Consider the following 20,751-nt stretch of genomic DNA (forward strand, 5'->3'; position numbering starts at 1 on the left):
CTGAATACTAGAATGGTAGTCGTTGCGGTGAAATTTTACCAAGGGTAAATGTCTAAACTTTTTCCCAAATAAATCACACATGCTTGCAGCATGTCTTCGGGTGTCTGGATGGTTCGTTCACTCTGACCATCTGTCTAAGGGTGATAAGCAGTGTTCACGTCTAAACGTGAACCATAGGATTTGTGTGTCGCCTATCAAAAATCAGGTATAAACGCAGGTCACAATCAGAGGTAATAGAAGTTGGCACCTCGTGCCTGGACACCGCCTCTCCCAGAGGACTATTCTCAAGCGGTGAAGACTCGTCAGTTCCCTTGATTGCAAGAAAGTGTGCTGGTAACGTGAGACCATCAACGATCACCTAGGTGATATTGCTTCCGTTTCGAGTTGTAAGTAAACATCATTTCCATACATCATTCACATCATTCACATATGGGTGATTCTGATTGCTGATACTCCTCTTTGACTTTCCCGCAAGTCAAACATCATTCACATACATTTCCAGGTGGGCCTTCATGCCCGATCATCAGTACGAGATTCATTGATTCTAATATTTCTCATCAAAACCCAAACGACTAGAATATCGAGGCCGGTGTGCTCTGGTCAACATAAATTCCCTACAGTTGCCGTATAATGAGACCCACATTCGTTCCATGAGGTAGCGAATATCGTCCGACCTGCCAAAGGTTGCTTCTCCATGCCCCGCATGGGTTCAACTTGAAAATTCCCTTTCTATAGTTCTACAATTTGACCAGAGCGAGTCTGAACAGGTAGGTTAGAGTCGATAGTGAGTTGCAAGGTTCGTGCACGTTCAGGTTTCACCGTCGCAATCATTCAAAATTCCATACAGCGATGCTATTATATGTTTAGCTCTTTCCGAAACAAAGGTACACGGGAGGCCCTTGTGATCGGTCTAAGTTGTGCATTTGGTACCGTCCAAGTAATGCCTCCAGCTTAAATCCAGAGACCATAGCTTCCATCATAGGTTGTGACGCGTGCAAATCTTCTTGTAAATCCACCGTGTAGATCATTACTTTCTTCGTGTTGCGTCGGCGTGTAACAGGAACTCTGATTCGAACCGTCATGGTACACCACTAGATCACCCATATCCTCGGGTAAAGGCAATATTCAGTTGATTGTAGTGTTGAGCCTCAAGCTTGAAGAGACGTTCTCCTGTTTCATCTCCCACGGATACACAACACACTGCTGTGTTAAAGACATTGATCAGCCCCTAACAAAATGGATATTAGCGAGATCCACGTGTATTCCCTCTTCGTTGACTATGTGACCAAGAAAGTGTACTCCCGAGGTCACACCTTGGTAGACTTCGTGTAGAGTTGCTCTTCCCCTAGAAGCCCTAGGATAAGTTACACACGCCGCCCATGATGTTCATTTCCCCTGGAAACGATTGGAAACGTTATCACTAAACACGGTCAATTCATGTGGTCAATAAAGCTGCTGGTGTGTTGATTAACTCAATGGTCATGGTGTACAAAGTCGCAATGGCCGTATTGCGTTCGATATGCCGTTTCAGGAACATTATCCTCTTGGTCTTTCGTCAATACATGGTCGAGGCAAACAATTCTTGATGTCACCTTGCTGAGTTCTGGATAATCAGTACACACACGAAAAGGCTTTATCTTCCCGAATATAGCTGGGACTCCCCAAAGCGAACAAAAACTATGTCCAATAAAACTCATGTCCAACAGTTCCTGTAGATAGTCCTTGCAACCCTCCTAGTGCAAGACGGTGTGTAGCACGAGTAATCAGGGCTGCCCCTGTCGTGAGATCAAACTGAGATTCTGCCTAACAGTTGTGGGAGTAAACCTGAAAGTTCCTCGTGTAGCACACCAAGAGGAATCACGAACAATTTGGTGGATCCTTGATCCTCCTTTTTCCTAGCCTTAACATTGGTAACGGTTGTTAACATAGCGGAGTAGTTCCTCCGTAGACGGTCCTGGCTTTCATTGCTGAAATGATACTATCCTTTACACCACACTGATGCTTTAGAACAAATAATGATTCTCCAATAAGGAGAGGGATACGCAAAATCTTCTCCTCACAAGGTATATCTTCACAACACCTGGATAACCAATCCATACTATCTACTGCATCGAAACGATCCAGAATAGCAGAAGGAAGGTCGATGTCGATCACTTGTCCCACAAGGTCGAGTTTACATCCCAATGAACATAGGAGGTTTCCTTTGACTTGCCATCAGTCGGTTCCACAACAGGTTTGGTTTCAAGAAGCATCAGGGTCAGACAGAACAGAGATGAAGTGGTTAGCTACCATACAAGCTACCATGTTGCTATAATGCCTGGCGTCGTCCATGCCGATCCTAAATGCCCTTCCATGAGCATCATTCCTACTGTTGTTACGGTCACGTGGATTTACCAATACTGTCATTGTTCCCTTGGTTGTTGACTTAACACAGTCAACCCTTGCCGATGTCACCTTCGTTTCCATACTGCTAGCTACACTTATAAGTACCTTGATGTCGCCCTGTCCGTTGCCTCTAACGTTGTGGCTTGAAACGGAGCCCTACGATCTTTCACCAACAGGGTCCATCCTTTCACCTTCTGTGCCACGTCCTAAGGCGCTACTCATTATGCTGGCAGTTACACATTCCACACTATGATCAGTTGTCATCGCTTATGTCCTGATTGATTCGTAAGAGTTGACTCCCATAAGTCGTTGACTAGGGTTAAGGATTCGATCGAAGTCAATTTGTTGGTGACTGCTGCCGGTAGACAGGGTCGTCCAAATACTGAGGTCGGTAAAGTACTGCGCTCATTCTCTTGTCCATCGATGTTGCAAGTTGACTGAGTAATACACGGTATGTTTCCAGAGTGTTGCAGAAGGGATCACACTTCGGGATCTAAGACGTCAATACATTGAGTTCCAGCAAACGAAGAGTAGTGAGAAAGGTATCGACCAATCGTTCGACGCTGTGACATCCAACTCAGGGACGTTCGTACTAGCACCTAACATTCTACACAGTTCGCTAGGCGTTCAGATGGGTGCTCAGGTAATACTCGATAGCATCGACATTCGAAAGGGTTCAGAGAGGGGTGAAAGATCACGTTCGAGTAGGAGACAATTACTGCTATGACTCCTATAGACTTGTTACGTTTCACATTGATTCAAATAACAGAGCAGAACCCCTTTTCCACTTGTTAAGCCTCACCGGGACTCACATGCACCCCACATTATTATTGCGTGTGCACCCACAATAATATTGCGATTTGAATGCTCATCTCAGTTCCTCTTAACTCATGTCAAATGGTTCCTCAAACTCGAATGCCAATCAGAGGTTATCAAAACGATAAAACCATAGAAATCCAAGGACTATGACAAACTATCAATGCATCATAATGTAAGCAAGTAGTTCAGGTAATCATGCTATAGCGACGAGTGTGTGTTTGTATGTTACGTCATAAACAAATGTGTACTAGTCATGTAATGTATGCAACAAGTGAGAAAGACGAACCTTGCAATCTGGAGCTGAGTGTCATGGTCGTATTCACGTATTCAGAGTTGTTCGGTTATAGTCTGGTTTTATAAAAAACGTTTTAAAACCAAGTTCACTATAACCAGTAGCTCTGATACCAAACTGTCACACCCCCAAAATACCACATGCGGAACCACCGCGGGACGTGTGACGTACCAGGATCCAAGCCACCAATCACATTGAACTATAACATATATTTAAATAAAAACTTTCATTCATTATCATAAAGTGCTACAAATCATTAAATGTAATTCATTGTATACAGCGGAAGCATAAATCACTTGTTACTCGTTTCGCAAACCACGTGTTCAAAAACCATTAAGCTTGTGTTACTATTCCATGTATCTCGACCCATGACCACTCCAGCCTTCCAGACAGCAAGTTCCATGATATAAACCTATAGACCTGCAAGCATGCAGACAAGTGTGTCAGACGACGCTGGTGAGTTCAAAGTTTTGTTAACGCGTTTAGTTACCAAATATGTACATAAAACAGTTCAACGATTTGTTTTGATGTTGTTATTACTCGCTTACCGTATGTGGCGACTAGATGTGAATGCCCAACCCCAATGCCTCCAATTAGGCATTGGTCATGTTGCCAAGGTATCAAACAACCTTGAATAGATGTAAGGGGTCTTATATATACACGATGTGAATGCCCAACCCCAATGCCTCTAACTAGGCATTGGTCATGAAGTCCAGGTAATTAGTTCACGCCCGTCCTTTCGGCCCGGTGTGAGGGTGCCAAACCTAATAGCGCTATCAACTAAATACCTCGTTGCTTCTTCAGCAACACGGTAGATGTATGGGGTCTTACATGATTTATACTGTGTTCAATAACCAACATCCCAAATAAACAGTTTACCCAATATTCCCTTTAGAAACGTTTACCAGATGTCCCAAACCACCGGGACGCATGCTTAGAAAAGTGCAGTGAACTCACCTTTGGTTTGCTCGGTAAGATTAAGTATCTTGTTTATCGTTGGACACCCAAAATCCTAATTTGGTTCCAATAACAGTCAGTTTTATATATACCCATAATTCACGTACACTTTGCACACATTTCACAAGTAATAAGCAAGTATATCACATATTGAATAGTTCAGCTTATACTCAACAAAGATTCAAATACAAATAATACACGACAAGCATTTGTGTTACAAGCACCTTTGTATTACAAGCATTACCTACTAAATAACACTTGACAACACGTTGCACTATTAAAATGCGGCCCACTTAGTTTCAAATCCAATCAATTGTTGTAACCCGTTGTGCGGCCCAACACGCATCAGAGAAGAGGTGCGGCCCACCCAAGGGTCTGCTGATTATGTGACCAGGCCCGCCCCACATGGACCTGTGTAATTTAACCCACTACCCAGCCCAATTCCTTTTGTTAGCCCAAAGGTTTTTGTATTATGCGATAACATGTTTTCCCCCCAATGTAAGTGCAGCCCAACAAATTGACTGATCAACAATTCCAATACACATAATTCAATATATACCAGTTATCATATATCAACAATATCATGTTACAAGTTCGAGGTTATCATACCAAAGAATTCAGTTTAATATATCATATCCCTAACTCTTGGTTAATCACCCTATTTGCTCAACATCAATTACCAATATGTCGTTAATACCACCTCCGGTCATATTATGCTTATTAATTACATCACACAAAAATCCCCTAGTTCATCAATTTACTAATAGCCAATATGCATGTGTTTTTTTTTTAACTTCCTTAATAAACCAACCAATCATCAAGATTAGTTCGTCAACAGAATCAAACTTTGTAACTGGTGCATGAAATCCATATCATCACATGACCACCAAGATTACTACTAGACTTGTCATATATATTTGCTAACAAAATTATCTAATAATAACCCTAAGTTATACATACGCTTACTATTCTGTTGATCATACTAACACACAAATCATCACATACGAACATAATCAGATCATAACAATCGATACAACTATGTATGCAGGACAAAAGGACTCGATTCGAAACGTAGAGATATTATACTAACCGAAAGAGTCAAGGTATAGGATGAACTATTCGAGGTGAAGCTTCACGAGGGGGGGGGGTTAGACCTGCTGATGTGCGTAGAGGATGGGGGAGAATAGGGTTTAGGATTTAGGATTTGGTTTGTGTTTTAAGTTTAATCCGATTAAGAAGGTTAGTACGTATTCATATACTATCTTGTTACGTACACAACTTGGGCAGTTCATAATTAGCCGATGATGGGCTCAAGCCCATTTACTTAGGCCATCGCATAAACAGAAGGTAATTGAATTTATTCCGTTAGTTCCCATTACATGCACAAAGAATAGTGTACTGGCATCATCTTTTAATGCAATTAAAGTGGTGACAACTTCAATTTTCTTCAAATGTGATTGGACCTCAAATGATGAGATCACATGTACAGATTTTATTTTGGGCCGTGCAAAAGTATGATATCATTTGGGCTCATACTAAATAGATATATTTACGTGACATCTATTATACAATCCATATGTGTCGGCCCATGTGAATACTCGGTCTAATCAAAATGGTATCGGCCCAAGAATGGATAACATTTAAACGACTTGTTGACTTTGAATATTCAATCATCATGACAAAACAACTACGGATTTACTCACATAATTATCTATCATCATAAGCTAATACCCGAACCCATTACGTATCAATTAGTGAACATATTACCAATTCATGAACTTTACACACTCCATATTCATCTTGGTCAAAATATCAATAACTCATGTTTCCTATCAACACTCCAGATTATCCGAGATTTATGATCAATATGCACCTGGCCGAACCCAATAACTCAAGAATTAAACAGACATGTTTGTACTAACCAGGAGAATGAGATTAGCTAAACAACGAGGAGTCGAGATCACAAGATTTAAACGTTACTAACCTCAAACGTTCGGGTTGTCACACATTAGCCCTAAATGAGTAAATGAGGGATGATATAAATAGAGGAGGGCAGTGGTACTGTTGGGCGGGAAAACAGAACTGAGGATGCCCTAATTAAGTGACACGTGACCCAAATAACTTTCATTTATTATATATAATAGATAATAGATATATAGGGTTAGGTTTATTAGTAAACAATCTCTTTGATTGTGAATACTAGTATGGCCCTTAATTGTCAATACACAAGTGTAAATCAATGGCCATGATTTGATAATGAAAATACACTAATGTATTTTACGATTTGATGATGTAAATCAATAGTCAGAATTTGTACACTCAGTTCACTAATACATTAGTAATCACTCTAGAACTCACCCTATATATATTTGGGATTTAACTATCATATTTTTTGTTTCATACATTCAGAACAAATATCTCTAAAAAAAATAATGGAACATGTTTGAAGAATAATTCAAATACCTACCGGGTCAAAAGAAATTGCTAGTCATGAGTAGTTCCGTAATTTACGTTGTTGTTAACTTAATTTGTTTTTTCTCTTCACTTTTAATGCTTAATATAACATATAAGTATTAGCAGATCAATAATAAGGGCTGTCTAGTTAACATTATGTAGTCGTGTGTGTGTGTTTTGATCCTCGTATGTCCAACAAAAGAGGTTCGTTCACCCATATACTTTGATACCATAGGCAAAGATCATAAAACTTAATAATAAATCCTTTTATCACTTTCATGAACTTTGATACATAATAAAATAAATAAAACAAAACAATATATGTAAATCAAATGAAATCTTGAATAGCAGTCTAATTAATGAATTAAGGTTAGGTGCACAAAGATCATACTGTCTAGAACTTTGACTGAATTTGATTAACCACCTTCACATCCACCTGAAAAGCCTTGGCCAAAAGATCATTCGGAATATCCGGTTTTGCTCCAAACACAGCATTTGCAATCGTAATAACACCTGGATTTTGGCTGCTCAGACCGACAATGGCAATAGCATTGCCATGTCCAACATTCCTCTGAAAGTGAATCAGTCCTTCTGGGAAAACAAAAACATCACCCTTTTGAAGCACTTTGTTGATAAGACGATTTTCGGGGTTGGATGTGATGAACCCAACTTGGATGCGTCCTTCAATGACCGTCAAGATTTCAGTAGCACGAGGATGTGTGTGAGGTGGATTAATACCCCAAGGAGCAAAGTCAATACGAGCCATTGAGATACCAAGAGTGTTGAGACCAGGTAGTTGAGCTACGGTAACAGGAGTCACTAGAGATCCAACCGCATTTGAGGTGTTTCCCATCAAATGCAGTCCACTAAAGAAGAAATCATCCGCCTTCACAAGCTTTGCATCTTTGCAAGCCAAACCGTTCACTAGCACTGCGAAAAGCAAAAAGGAAAAATCAATTGGTAATCTTTAAGATGAAATGCAAAATGTTAAAAACAAAATGAAATATTACGGACCTGGGCCATTGCGGTCGGCAACACAAAAATCTTGAAGAGGGCTGCTGTCGGATGCCAAAGAAAAAGAAGAGGTTATGAGCATGATAACCCCAAGTGAAAGAAAATGAGAAGCCATATACACTTTTATTTTATATGGTTAATTTGCAATGAAATGTGTTGGTACACTAGTCTGCTTCTTAATTGCCTTTTATAGCATATGATCAAAGGGAATAACTTAATTAGCCGGCCAACCAGCATTGGAAGATGTTATCATCATATAAATATAAATTGAATTGTTTACTAACTAAACAACTATTTAGGCATGCAGCCGTGTTGATTTGGTCATAGAAACTCAAAGTTGTGTCCAAACTAATTAATACAATCATAAATTGTGATTTCTTCAGTTCGTTGGATTGTTATGATGAATAATCCTATGTGTCCAAGTCGGCAAGTCCTTAATTATTATATAGAGTTTGAGAGAATGAAACAAACTAAATGCATCTTATCCAGACCTACTGATCATTGTAGGAATTTAATCTGACCAACAAATTACAGTTGAAATGGCTGATGTACGGCGATAAAACTCGTTTTTTGTTTACTTTATTCATGAATCATGATGCTAAGTGAGGTCGTGAGCTATACGCAAGTCATTTTACCATACTGAGATAGTAATCTCCAGTTAAATGATCTTTAGTTATATATATCATTTCATTAAATTTTGTTCCTTAAATATGTGTTTAAAATGTTTAAGTGTGTTTCAGTGATAAAAAAAAGACTTATTGGATGTTATCACTCTCAATTATTGGGTATTGGCTGGTGCCACTTCCAACTATCACTTTGGCTCCCATCACTCCCAACTAAACACTTAGTGCGTTGTGTCACTCTGCAGGCGAACCTTTCTTAGTGTTTGACTTGTGTTCTTGGTGATATTAGAGGCTAACACTTTGTCAATTACTAATGATTGCAGGTGAATTTGGTCCTAAAAGACAAAAGAGGAGTCAAAAACCAGAGTGACACAATACATGTTGGGAGCGGTGGAAGTCAAAGTGATAGTTGGGAGTGGCAGCGCCCAATACCGACTAGTTGTGTAACGTCTGTGTCCCTAGACTTTTAGCATTTGTCACTTTTATCCCCTAAACTATGTGATACTTGATACTATTAATGCTTGATGAATCTTATGCTATGAAACTAAGGAAATTATGATGCTTGATACTATGATACTATGATACTATGGAAACTATGATTCTATGATACTATGATTCTATGAGACTTGATTCTATGATTCTTGATACTTGGAAACTAGATTCTTGACCCTTGATACTTTGGTGCTTGACTCTTGAGGCTCGTGAAACTTGAGACTTGGTTGAACGAGGGACTAGAGTCTTGTCACAGGCGGAAACTATGGAAACTATGGAAACTTTTGTGTTAATGATATAATCTAGTTACACGATACTGTTACCCAATAATACGCAACGCAACGCTTAATCTAACTCGCAAAACGAATCAAAGACGGGAACGCGGAAAGGATAGGATTGACCGAATGGCAATCCGATCGGATGACCAACCGATCGGATGGCCATTCGACCGAGCTACCATCCGACCCGTGCACACCGCCTTCACTCACTCTGACACTATAAATAGGCCTGTCACATCATCATTCTCACTGATGTGACAACCTCACTCGATCCAGACGCACACATTCCTATTTTCTTCCATTTCTCGGCGATTTCGGTACGTTTTACACTAGATTCTTGTACAACTTTAACCTACACGTCCTTCTCTACATGATTCTCTTTCAAAATCTCACTTTTCACCGTGAAATCTCTGAGATTTGAGCTCTTGAGGGTGACGTCACCATGGCAGCTTGTACTAAACTATTGAGTGATGTCATTCCGTTTAAGATCTAGCTCAGATCTAAGGAATTTCAGGTGTTTTACACTAAATCTTCACTAAATCTAGACTTTTCAACTAAAACTTGTGTTATCTTCATCTTTTCTTAGAACTTTTACCTAAAACGGTGGAATCCGGATCTGAACGGACTAAGGACTTGATGATTAGTCTTGAGTCAGTTTGGAAATGGATCGTTGCCGGAGAAGATGACCGGAGTACGGATTCCGATATAAACACCGTCAAGGACAGACGACTGAGCGGACCGGGGTGATTCCCATCCGATCAGATCGGCTATACACTGATGTGTTTACCATTGTCTCAATACGTACCATGTCGTCGCCGTTTAAACAGTAACTTAGAAACTTTACAAGTTTGTAAACAGAACAAGGACAACTCGATCAGGTGGCAATCCGATCGGATAACCATCCGATCGAACTGCCATCCGATCAGGTGACACTTGCCTCGTAACCTTAAACATTTTAGAAACTTTGAATCTTGATCGTTGCAGGGCAATTCGATCGGATAACCATCCGATCGAGCTGTCATCCAATCGGATAGCCATCCGATCGAACAGCCATCCGATCAAGGTAACTTGAGTTGACACTTGACATTGACACTTTGAGAATCTCATCACTCGGATCGAACGACCATTCGATCGAATGGCCATCCGTACGGATGACCATCCGATCGGATGGCAATCCGTCCCATACACTTATGTCACCTCGATCGAGTGGCAATCCGATCGGATAACCATCCGATCCAGTGACTAATCCGACACTTGGTTTGAGTCTCTTTGTTTTGTCCGACTCTTATCTGTTGTAATCTAATCAGGCTAAACCTAAAGAGCTCCATTTGATCCAATAATAGTTAATCTGTTAAGCAATCATTGTGAGTATACTCGGTCCCTTTTTGTTTTAAACTTTGGGATGCAACATGTATTCTATTAAACTATGATACTTGAAACTTTTGGAATCTAAACTCTATCCTATGTGTATGTGAAACTTGTGATTCTTGATTCTTGATTCTTGATTCTTTGTGCTATGTGAACGTTTAATCCAGAGTGTGTAGTTCTGCCTTAACAATAGTAGCGCTATAGGAGATGCACCTCCCCATTATTCTCGTGGGTATTGTTAGGAGGATTCTAGTTTTCCTTGAGCCTTGGAAAAACAGCGAAGCATCGGGATACTTGGGCTATCACTTGTTGGACTGCGAACATTAGCATGGCTGAAACTATTTTATCATTTACATTATGGATATGAGTTGTTTTTAATCTATTATTCTATGTACTCAAACTTGTATACTCGCCGGTACATTTTTGTACTGACTATATTTCAATACATGTTGCAGGTTAACAGGATGCTAGGATTCTTGGAATCAAGCTAGGATGATGCTTAGAAACTCATCTAGATAATTAAGTTTTGAACAATACTTGAGACGTGATGTACCTTGATACTTTGTGATGGATGTTTGGTCTTATACAATGTTTGAATCAATCTAATTTATAATAAAACTATTTAGTGTTATGGAATCTCATGAGCAATCTGAACGCTTAGTGCTCGCACCCCGATGTTTCCGCCATCGGTTGGGGTGTGACAAGTTGGGAGTGATAAAATCCAATAACCCTAAAAAAGCTGTCAAAAGATTTTACGTTTGGTTATTTGATGGGGGTATCTATGGATATTAGTTGTGTTTATGATAGGTGTTCTTAATAGGGCCGCTTTAAAAATTCGAATGCCTTGTGCAACTATAAGAAATTGGGACTAAATAATATACGTGCGTGTATGAATTCATTTATAAGAAGATAACTAGTAAAAATACCCGCACTACGCCGCGGGATTTTTGGTCGGTATCGGTTCTGTTTGGTACAACATCGGTACTGGGCATAGAACTGAAAGAAATGTGCAAAAGAAAATACTAGCATGTATTTTTCACCGATCGAAATCATAAAAATAATTTTACATTGAACGGTATCGTTGTAACTCGTTTTGTGGAAGAAAATTAACGTTTAAAAAAAGTAAAAAAAAAATATAACCGACAAACAGAGCAAGCAGTTGAGCTTGAAACATGATTGAATTATGTCCTACTTAGATATAATTTATAGAATTTACATATTTTGGAAAAAAGAAAAGCTAATGGACTACAATTGGACCAAGAGAGTAATAAAACAAATTTACTGTACATCATCTTTAGAAATGTATGCTTATATAATATAATATAATATAACAGAATAAAATGGTGATGTAAATTTTAATTAGGTTTTAACTATTAAGTTTTTTATTGGATTTAATCAAGGGGCTTGCATACACCCACCTTTAGGGGTGTGCAAAGTCGGTTAACCGTGAGTTCGGTTAATTGAAAAGTATTAACCATAACTATAACTGATGGTTGGTTAACCATTGTTCGATTAACCACTGATTATGGATCGGTTTCGGTTAATTTCGGTTAATTATCCAATGTATATAAAACTTGTGAAATATAAACTCATGAATGTAAAACTTCCAAAATGCTATAGATAACACATGCATATTGGTAATAGACCCTATGTACGTAATAAAACTGGACAATTGGACTAAAAGGTTAAAAAAATCTAGTGGATCGTGAATTTATAATTAATATTACATTAAGAGAGTTTGGTGTATATATATGTTCGGCTAATTGGTTCGGTTATTTTTGGTTTAAGATAAATGATTAACCAAAACCAAAGCCGAAAGTTCGGTTATTTAAAACCAATAACTGAACCATCGGTTATTGTTTCAGTTCGTTTTTTTCGATTTGGTTAATTCGGTTATTCGGTTTCGGTTAATTCGGTTTTATGCTCACCCCTACCCATCTTTATAATCCCACACCCAATTAAACTAGTTTAATACCGCCCGTTGGTCGGGTACTTTAACGTCATGATATGACAAAACTGACTTTCTAGTAGTATACATATAAAACAACTGTTGTATGCCTACAAATCGTGCAAAACAATCAAACTTATTATATCCTTCCGTTAAAGACATATTATAAACAAAAACCTAGCTATACAAACGATTCGCTATTAAAACTTTTGCAGATAAACTACACATTTTTAAGACCATAATCTAGAGTTTGATAGCATACATGGTGCATAAAAAAACCTTCATAAAGGCAGGTAGGGTTCTAAGCGTCAACAGTGAGTCGTCCATGTCCGATTGTGAATCCCGGTGTATCGTCTAGCATTCTTGGTCCAGGAGGTGGATTGGAAATTTTAACCCCGTGGTTATGGAACGTTGTCCTGTGACCTGAACTTTTATGTAAACATGTTTGTTATTCGGATAATGTTTTACTTATTTGATATTTTTTGCTAACACCCGGTCCTAATGAAATTTCTGTTGTGATAGTTTTAATAAACACCGGTACCACCAGAATCTGTTCACGACTCCTGTCCAAGGTATGGTCGGGGGGTTGTGACATTTCGTGGGACAGTTAGATTTTTGCAAAGAAGGTGCATCTGCTAGGTGAGTTTCTAATGCCCTTTTTATTCAGTTTGGGCTGGCAAACACGGTGTACTTATTTTCATTAAGGGATGAGTTTTATGAACGTAACAGTTAAACTAATGTTGGAAAATGTATATGTGACTTTCGAAACAAGTTTAAAAATGAAAACCAGTTAAACCACACATAATCGATAAGTGAAGCGTTCACAGCGTAGTAGAGCTAGTAAGTCCGGAATATCGATCCGTGGACACCAAAATGCACACTATTGATGCTAAACCTCTATTGAATCCAATCATATAATAATCGAGATTTAGTATTTTTACTAAAAACTACTAAAACAAATAAACGAGAAAACAAGCACAATGCAATTCCAACTAATGATTCGACCACAACAAGTTGAAGACACACTAATAGACACGTGAAATTGGACTGACAATCAGATATGATGAGAATGGGCTACCTAGTTGTTGACTCCCTAGACACATGCAATGAAACCTAACATGGGCAAATTAATGAAGACTCGTATCTAACCTAATGAACCTCCTACTAAGGATGATAACATGTGCTCGAAAGTCGGACAATGTAACAGATCATACATGTCTTAATAGACCATGTTGGGCCTTAACAAAATGGACAATACGAGATCATATATCTCTTAATGGACCATGTTGGACCTTAATGGATCACAAGTAGTTGATCATACATGTTTTAATGGGCCATGTTAGGCCATAATGGATCACAATAGACAATTGTAAGTAATACATGTCTGAATGAAACATATTAATTGGGCCTTAATGGAATACAATGGACAATACTAGATGGTACATTCCTTAACCTTATAATTTTATGGGAAATTGTTGAGGAATTCGTATAATTTAAGGTTCTACTTTTCATTTCCATATAATTTTATGGATATGGATAAGGTTTAAGGAATCCCGTTGTAACACTTTTTTTTTTTACCTAAAACCTTATTTTTTTCCTTTAAAATTTAAAAATATGATATATACCAATCCAGATGTGGACATTCTTAGGTAGGGTTTGGTATGCAGTAATGAGAGATGGAATGGAATAGGCCATTGTGAGGGAATGAAGAAAAGAATGTTTAGTTGGTCAATGAAATGGAATCACCCCTTCTAAAATACATTACATTCCCTCAAAATCATTCCATCTATCCCCTTTGTTTTTCTTTCCATTCCATTCCCTCTTCACCCTTCATTAACAACTCTGCAACCCACCTCCGTCGCCACCCGCCGCCGTTACCACCACCGCTACCACCGCCTCCGCTGCCACTGCCGTTACCCACTTCCGCCATCACGGTGAACCACCTCCGTCGTCGTCGCCACCCACCTTGACCACCGCCACAACCCACCTCTGGCCACCGGCGCCACCACCATCACCGCCGTCACCCACCACCACCGCCGTCACCACCCACCGTCACCACTACAACTACCACCTATCACCACCCACCATCACCTCCCACCACTTACCACCGCCATCCGATTTTATGGTCCACTAGGAGCAGTAACTTCCAGGAACATTTGGAACATTTCGTTTCTGAGCCTTCGTATTTTCTTGCCTAACAAACAACAAAAAGTAGTGATTCATTTCATTCTCACATGGTAACCAAAAAGTACGCCTACTTGCGGTGTGCATATATAATGTATATATGTGTGGGCGCTTAGGGGTAAATGTGAAATTGTACTAATTTTAGCGTTATTTTACTAGTTTCGTGAAAATAACGTTAAAAGCGGCGGACGGTTAATCATGCATCATGTAGTGGTGTTGATAGCCGAAACACAAGGGGTACATGCACAATCGGTCTTTGTCCCAATTTCTAAATATTATGTGCTTGATGTTCAAGGCTTGATGCAAAACTACTATCGAGCCAGGGGTCTCACTGGAAGCAGCCTGCCTTAGCTTTGCTATTTGTGGGATTTACTGAGCATGATGAAGATGATGGTAACCAAACAAGATATGGAATGGTAATGATCAATTCCATTACCTCGTCCATTCCATTACCTCTTCCATTCCATTCCCTTGTCCATCCCATTACCCCATACCAAACATACACTTAAGTTTAATGGTATGCTTGGTACGGGGTAATGAATTTACGGGGTAATAGAATGGATTAGGGGATGGAATGGACGGGATAATTGAATGGATCAGTACCATTCCAATGTGTTCAGTGGCGGAACTTGACCTATTAAATATGGGCCCAAAAGCTTTTTCAAAAATAGGGGGTGGACTCAATACATATAGAATTTTCGTAGTTTTTCGATAAAATTTACACTACGAAGCGAAAAAACGAGGGGAGGGGGCGAGGCACCCCTGGCCCAGACTGAATCCGCCCATGATTATCTTCTTTGGCTACTATGTGAGAACGAAATGAATCATTACTTTATGTTGTTTGGTAGGTAGGAAAAGACAAAAATTAAAATTGTTGATGAGAGGGAGTGGTGGTTGTTGTGGGTGGGTGGCAGTGCTGATAGCAGGTGGCAACGACGGTGGTGCTTGCGACAGCTGGTAGTAATGGGTGGTGGGTGGCTTACATTGATAAAGGATCAAAGAGTGAATGAAATGAAAAAGAAAAGATTAGATAAAAACCCTTTTTTCTTCCTCTCTCTTTTCTCTCACCGCCCAGAAATGCTTCATGTGCTCGACGATGAACACATAATCTAATTAGCGGGGTTTTTTCGATCGGCTCTTTGGAGCAGATCTTGATCAATCCGTTCATCCTAACTGGGTTTTGGTTTAGTCCATTCGCCTCGGAGGTTTTCTGTGGTATAGCTTCGATGAATGCTAGAGAGGGAGACCAGATCTTGAAGGGACGGAACATGGGAAGAGGTTTCTACACCGATGAACCTTGGGCTGAGGTCCAAGGCCTCCGGAGAGAGAACAAGAAGACAAACATAACCGAAGATAGAAGCAAGGGGAATGGAGTAATGAAAATTTTCATCTCAAATCTTCCTCCGGGGTGTAGACCGTGGGATGTTATGGATTTCGTGAGGGTTTATGGAGAAGTAGCAGGGATGTACATCACCAGGAAGAGAGACAAACTTGGAAACAGGTTCGGCTTTTTGAGTTTTAGGAATGTGAAAGACGCTAAAGAATTGGGAAAAGCAATTGACGGAACCAAGAAGGGAGGATACAAGCTAAGGGTGAACACTGAGAAATTCGCTAATGAGAATGCTGATTTCTGGGAAAGTGAGGACTGGTCGGAGAAGAAATCTGAAGTGACAAAAGGAGAAAAAAAGTGGAGGAGCACAGGGGAAAGGCAAGTAACATTCGGAGAGAAGGTGTTTCTTACAGAGATATGGTAGCACCAATGAAGATGAAATCGAAGGAAACTACGGATATTCCGATTTCTGAAAAACCTATTAGGGTGATTGAAGTGCATAAGGAAACAAGTGCCTTCTTTGCCTTTTAGGAAAGGTGGTGATTGGAAGAACGGTGAATATCAAGACTTTATCGGAGTTGCATGAACTGCTAGCTTTGTCTGGATTTGCAAACGCTAAAGTATATTACGTGGGTGGACTCTATGTGATGATTGTCTTTCTCGAGGACTATGAGGCAGCGGAATTCATCAACAACGCTAATGATGCGCGTGTGGTGTTATAGATTTTTATGTATATTTTAGCCCTTTTTACACGTTAGTCAAGTTTTAAATTTATAAAACACGATATTTTACTAACACCAAACACACATATGGGCAAGTGCACCCATCGTGAGCGTAGTTTAGTGTTGGTAAGATACCGAGGTCGTCCAAGGACACAAGAGCTTTTAGTACCGGTTTATCCTCAACGACTAATCAAATCAAAAGTTTAGAAAAAGGTTTTATACTAGAAAATAAAAACTAAAAATGCTGAAAATAAAAATAAAAGTAAAAACAGATAGACAAGATGAATCACTTGGGTCCGACTCGTGTTTAGTGTAACCTTTGAATATTTTCGCACTTTTGCACATTTTAAGAGATTATCTTAGTTAATGTAGTAGGCCCTCTTTTGAAGGTGACGTTACCCTCAACCCAGTAGTTTGAGTCAGCAAGGATACAATCCTAAAGGGTCGGATTATTGAAAGATAATTAATTAAGTTATTAATGCGTAATGTGGTAGGCCCCTCTTTTGAAGGTGACGTTACCCTCGGCTAAGTAGTCTGAGTCAGCAGGGATACAGTCCTAAGTAGCCGGGTTAAAGTTTTAATAGTAGCTTACATATGAGGGGATCAAAGAGTTTGGACCCCCGCCATCCAATACCAGTGGATATTGAAGGAGGTCCTACTAAATTTGACCCAGGTCCTTGCAGGATCTATACACTGAACAAGGCAAGACTCTTACCAAACCATTACCCCCGACCAGGTAGCCAACATATCTCCATATAGACCGTGGAGATATGAATGGTGAAAATCTTTTATTTTATATAGACAGTAAAATAACGCCAAGACACCACAGACAAATGATAAGGAAGATTCACCTTCAACATAAGAAACTAGTTATTAAATTCATTAATACATAACCAAATAAAAAGTGCGAAAAGATTAAAAATAAAAAAGTATTACACTAGACACTTGTCTTCACCAAGTGATGTAAGAGACTTAGGCAAACATGACCTTTGATTGTCAAGAACTCTTACGATCAATCTTGGATCCCGAGACTACTCACACACTCTATGATGGATAATGGATGATGGTGGTGGATGTGGGTTGTGATGGTGGTGGTGGGTGGGTGAAGTGTGAGAGAGGTGGTGTGCCAAAGGATGGTTTGCAAATGAGCCAAGCACCCCTATTTATAGCCTGCACAGAAGCCCGGGCACGACCCTGTGTCCACCCATCTTCTCTTTTTCTTCATTAATTGCAGTTTGTCTGCATTAGTTGACCACGCCCCCGTGTCCGCTGGGCACGACCCCGTGTGCAGAAGCGTATCTGTACTATCAAGATTTTCCTGGATTCTGCGAATCTTAGAGTTGACCACGGCCCCGTGTCCGCTGGGCACGCCCCCGTGGTGGGTGATAGAAGCTTCTACAACTTTGTCTTTTCTACAGACACTTGGGCACGCCCCCGTGCTCATTGAGCACGGGGCGTGTTCAGCCTTCTGTTCTCTTGTTTTTGCTTGGGAAGATGTTGTCGGGGGGTCGGGCATGCCACGTTTGTTCCTTTTCTTGTATTTATGTTAGATTTAGCTGCCTTTTTGCTTCTTTTGTTCATTTGAGCTCATTTAATCCTGAAAATACAAAAGGAAGACAAAAAACACACTTTTTCCAACATTAGTGTTAAAAAAAGGTTAGTTTTATGCCACATTTGATGTAATTTATATGTTGCATTTTGCGCACATCAGCTAACACTTGGAATTCGTGGTTCACGTCATTGAATATGTTGGAAGGGCAATCCTTGCCGTATGAAATAATTGCCTGGATTAAATTTGACGGAGTCCCCGTGCACCTTGCAGAAAACAAAGTGTTTGATCATATGACAGAATTTTACGGTAAAGTGGTCCATGCGTCCCAGTTGTCTCCTGCGGTAAGAGATTTGTCGGTTAACAGGGTTGGAGTTCTGGTGGAGCATGGGGAGTTAATCGCTGACTCAGTGATACTTAGTTGGAAGGGTAGGAAGTACAAAGTTTGGATTCGGAGGAGCAAAGTGACTGGGTTCCTGAATGTCTCGTGGAAGTGGTTAGGCCGGAGATTGATGAGGTCAGGCCGGATCATTTGGCCAGAGATGAGGAAGGTAGACCGTTGCAGGGGGACTCGATAGGGGAGAAGGAAAGTCAAGGTGGGGGAAATGAGGAGTCGGGTGTGCATGGGAAAAAGGTGACATTAGAGGAGACTATTAATGCGGATGACGGTGGTAGTAATGGTACCTTTTTTCCTCGCCACTTGTTCAAGCAACTAAAAAGAAGCCTTTTAATTTATTAAAAGATAAACATATGAAGAAGCCCAGTTAGTGGCAACAGGCCCAGGAAAAGATCTAGATTAGACTTAGAGGATCCATTTACCTTTAACTTAAAAGACATGAACCAAGGGGTAAAGGTTGTGGATAATGTTCAGTCCTCTAAAAAGGGTTTTGACTTAAATGAGAGGGTGACAGAGGGGGGTGAGGAACTCGTTTGCTCTTCAGGGGAAACTCTAGCAGATGACACGCAAGATAGAGGCAGTTTTGATGAAGAGGTTCAAGATGAATTTGAAGAAACAATTCGGATGGGGAACATCGTTGGTGTGGATCTTAGTGAACATAGAAGTTTGGTGGAAGAGACATTGGTTAAAGGAGGTAATAATGAGGTTAGACAATGAACTTTTTATCTTTGAATGCGAGAGGGATTGGGGGTCTATCAAAGAAAGATGGATTAAGGAGTTAAAAGTTAAAAACAAGGTCGATTTTTTGCTTATTCAAGAAACGAAACAGGGAGATCTTTCCAAAATCAATCTGGCCAAATTTTGGGGTAATCGAAATTTCGGGATGGATTTTCTGGAAGCGACGAGTTTGTCGAGTGGGTTGTTAAGTATTTGGGATAAAGGGATTTTTGATATGGTGAGTACAGTTAAGGATAGAAATTTTTTTGTTGGTTAATGGAAGAATTAAAGGATCTCGTGATGAAATCAACATCATTAATGTGTACGCCCCACAAAAAACTGCTGATAAATTAGCTTTATGGAACAAAATTAGAGAGACTATGGAGGGGTTTGAAGGAATGTGGGTTGTTGTCGGGGATTTCAGTGTCGTGAGAGCTCCGGAAGAAAGGAAAACTATAGCTTCAAGAATGCGTGTGCTACGAATTTCAACGAATTCATTAACTCCTCTGGCTTGGTCAAATACGATATGAAGTTTACTTGTGTTAGAAATAATGCAGGAAATTGAGTAAAATTGATCGATTTTTAGTTTGCCCGGAATTATTTTCTATATGGCCAGATGCTTGTTTGAGGGGTCTTCAAACCATGTTTTCTAATCATTGCCCCCTAGTTTTGACGGTTAGTAAAAAGAACTTCGGAGCGAAACCTTTTAGAATATTTAATTCGTGGCTTGGTGAGCCGGGTTTCCGGGAGACGATTGATAAGGTGGTAAATTTACAAGGGAGCAGTATTGGGCCAGCGGATATGGATCTTATGAAAAAAATTATGACCATTAGAAACACAATCAAAGAGTGGATATCTAAGCATTTGAAAACAAAAGGGGAAATATTCGTCAAAGCAAAAGAAGAATTAGAGGAGTTAGAAGAACTTATGGAGGAGCATAACCTGAATGAAGAAGAGGAATGGTCATGCATGGAAAACAAAAGTGTTCTTTTGGATTATGAAGCTAAAATCTGTGATGACATGAAATAGAGATCGAGAACGAAATGGGCTTTGGAGGGAGATGAAAACACGAAATTTTTTCACGCTCACGTTAACATGAGGAAGGCGTCTAATCTGATTCCGGGTCTCAATATTAATGGCAGATGGGTCGATAATCCCGCTAAGGTTAAAAAGGAAGTTATGAGGTTCTTTAGAGAAAGGTTCAAGGAAAAAGTTAAAGTGA

At 39.8% G+C, this 20,751-nt stretch overlaps 2 protein-coding genes across 2 annotated transcripts in view; both read right to left on the bottom strand.

Moving 5' to 3' along the window:
- The window catches only part of LOC110876280, a 39,914-nt gene extending 38,832 nt beyond the window's left edge, over nucleotides 1-1,082 (bottom strand). Inside the window, exon 1 of the mRNA XM_022124459.1 lies at nucleotides 931-1,082. Coding sequence (XP_021980151.1) covers nucleotides 931-1,082 — 152 coding nt within the window. The remainder of the gene's footprint in view (nucleotides 1-930) is intronic.
- Nucleotides 1,083-7,139: 6,057 nt separating this feature from the next.
- LOC110874643 (putative germin-like protein 2-1) lies at nucleotides 7,140-8,057 on the bottom strand. The gene is made up of 2 exons (XM_022123166.2): nucleotides 7,922-8,057; nucleotides 7,140-7,837 (listed from the first exon to the last, which is right to left on the bottom strand). Exons 1-2 carry the CDS (start codon nucleotides 8,034-8,036, stop codon nucleotides 7,302-7,304), a joined length of 651 nt encoding a protein of 216 aa, XP_021978858.1. The 5' UTR covers nucleotides 8,037-8,057; the 3' UTR covers nucleotides 7,140-7,301.
- Between the last annotated feature and the right edge of the window lie 12,694 nt (nucleotides 8,058-20,751).

The sequence above is a fragment of the Helianthus annuus genome, chromosome 9 (assembly GCF_002127325.2).
Source record: "Helianthus annuus cultivar XRQ/B chromosome 9, HanXRQr2.0-SUNRISE, whole genome shotgun sequence".
Lineage (NCBI taxonomy): Eukaryota > Viridiplantae > Streptophyta > Magnoliopsida > Asterales > Asteraceae > Helianthus > Helianthus annuus.

Bases quoted from the DNA above. Each gene is read 5' to 3' on its own strand.
- LOC110874643 (XM_022123166.2), bottom strand. From the start codon at position 8,036: ATGGCTTCTCATTTTCTTTCACTTGGGGTTATCATGCTCATAACCTCT. The intron at 7,838-7,921 runs GTCCGTAATATT...TGCTTTTCGCAG, and splicing joins TGCCGACCGCAATGGCCCAG to TGCTAGTGAACGGTTTGGCT.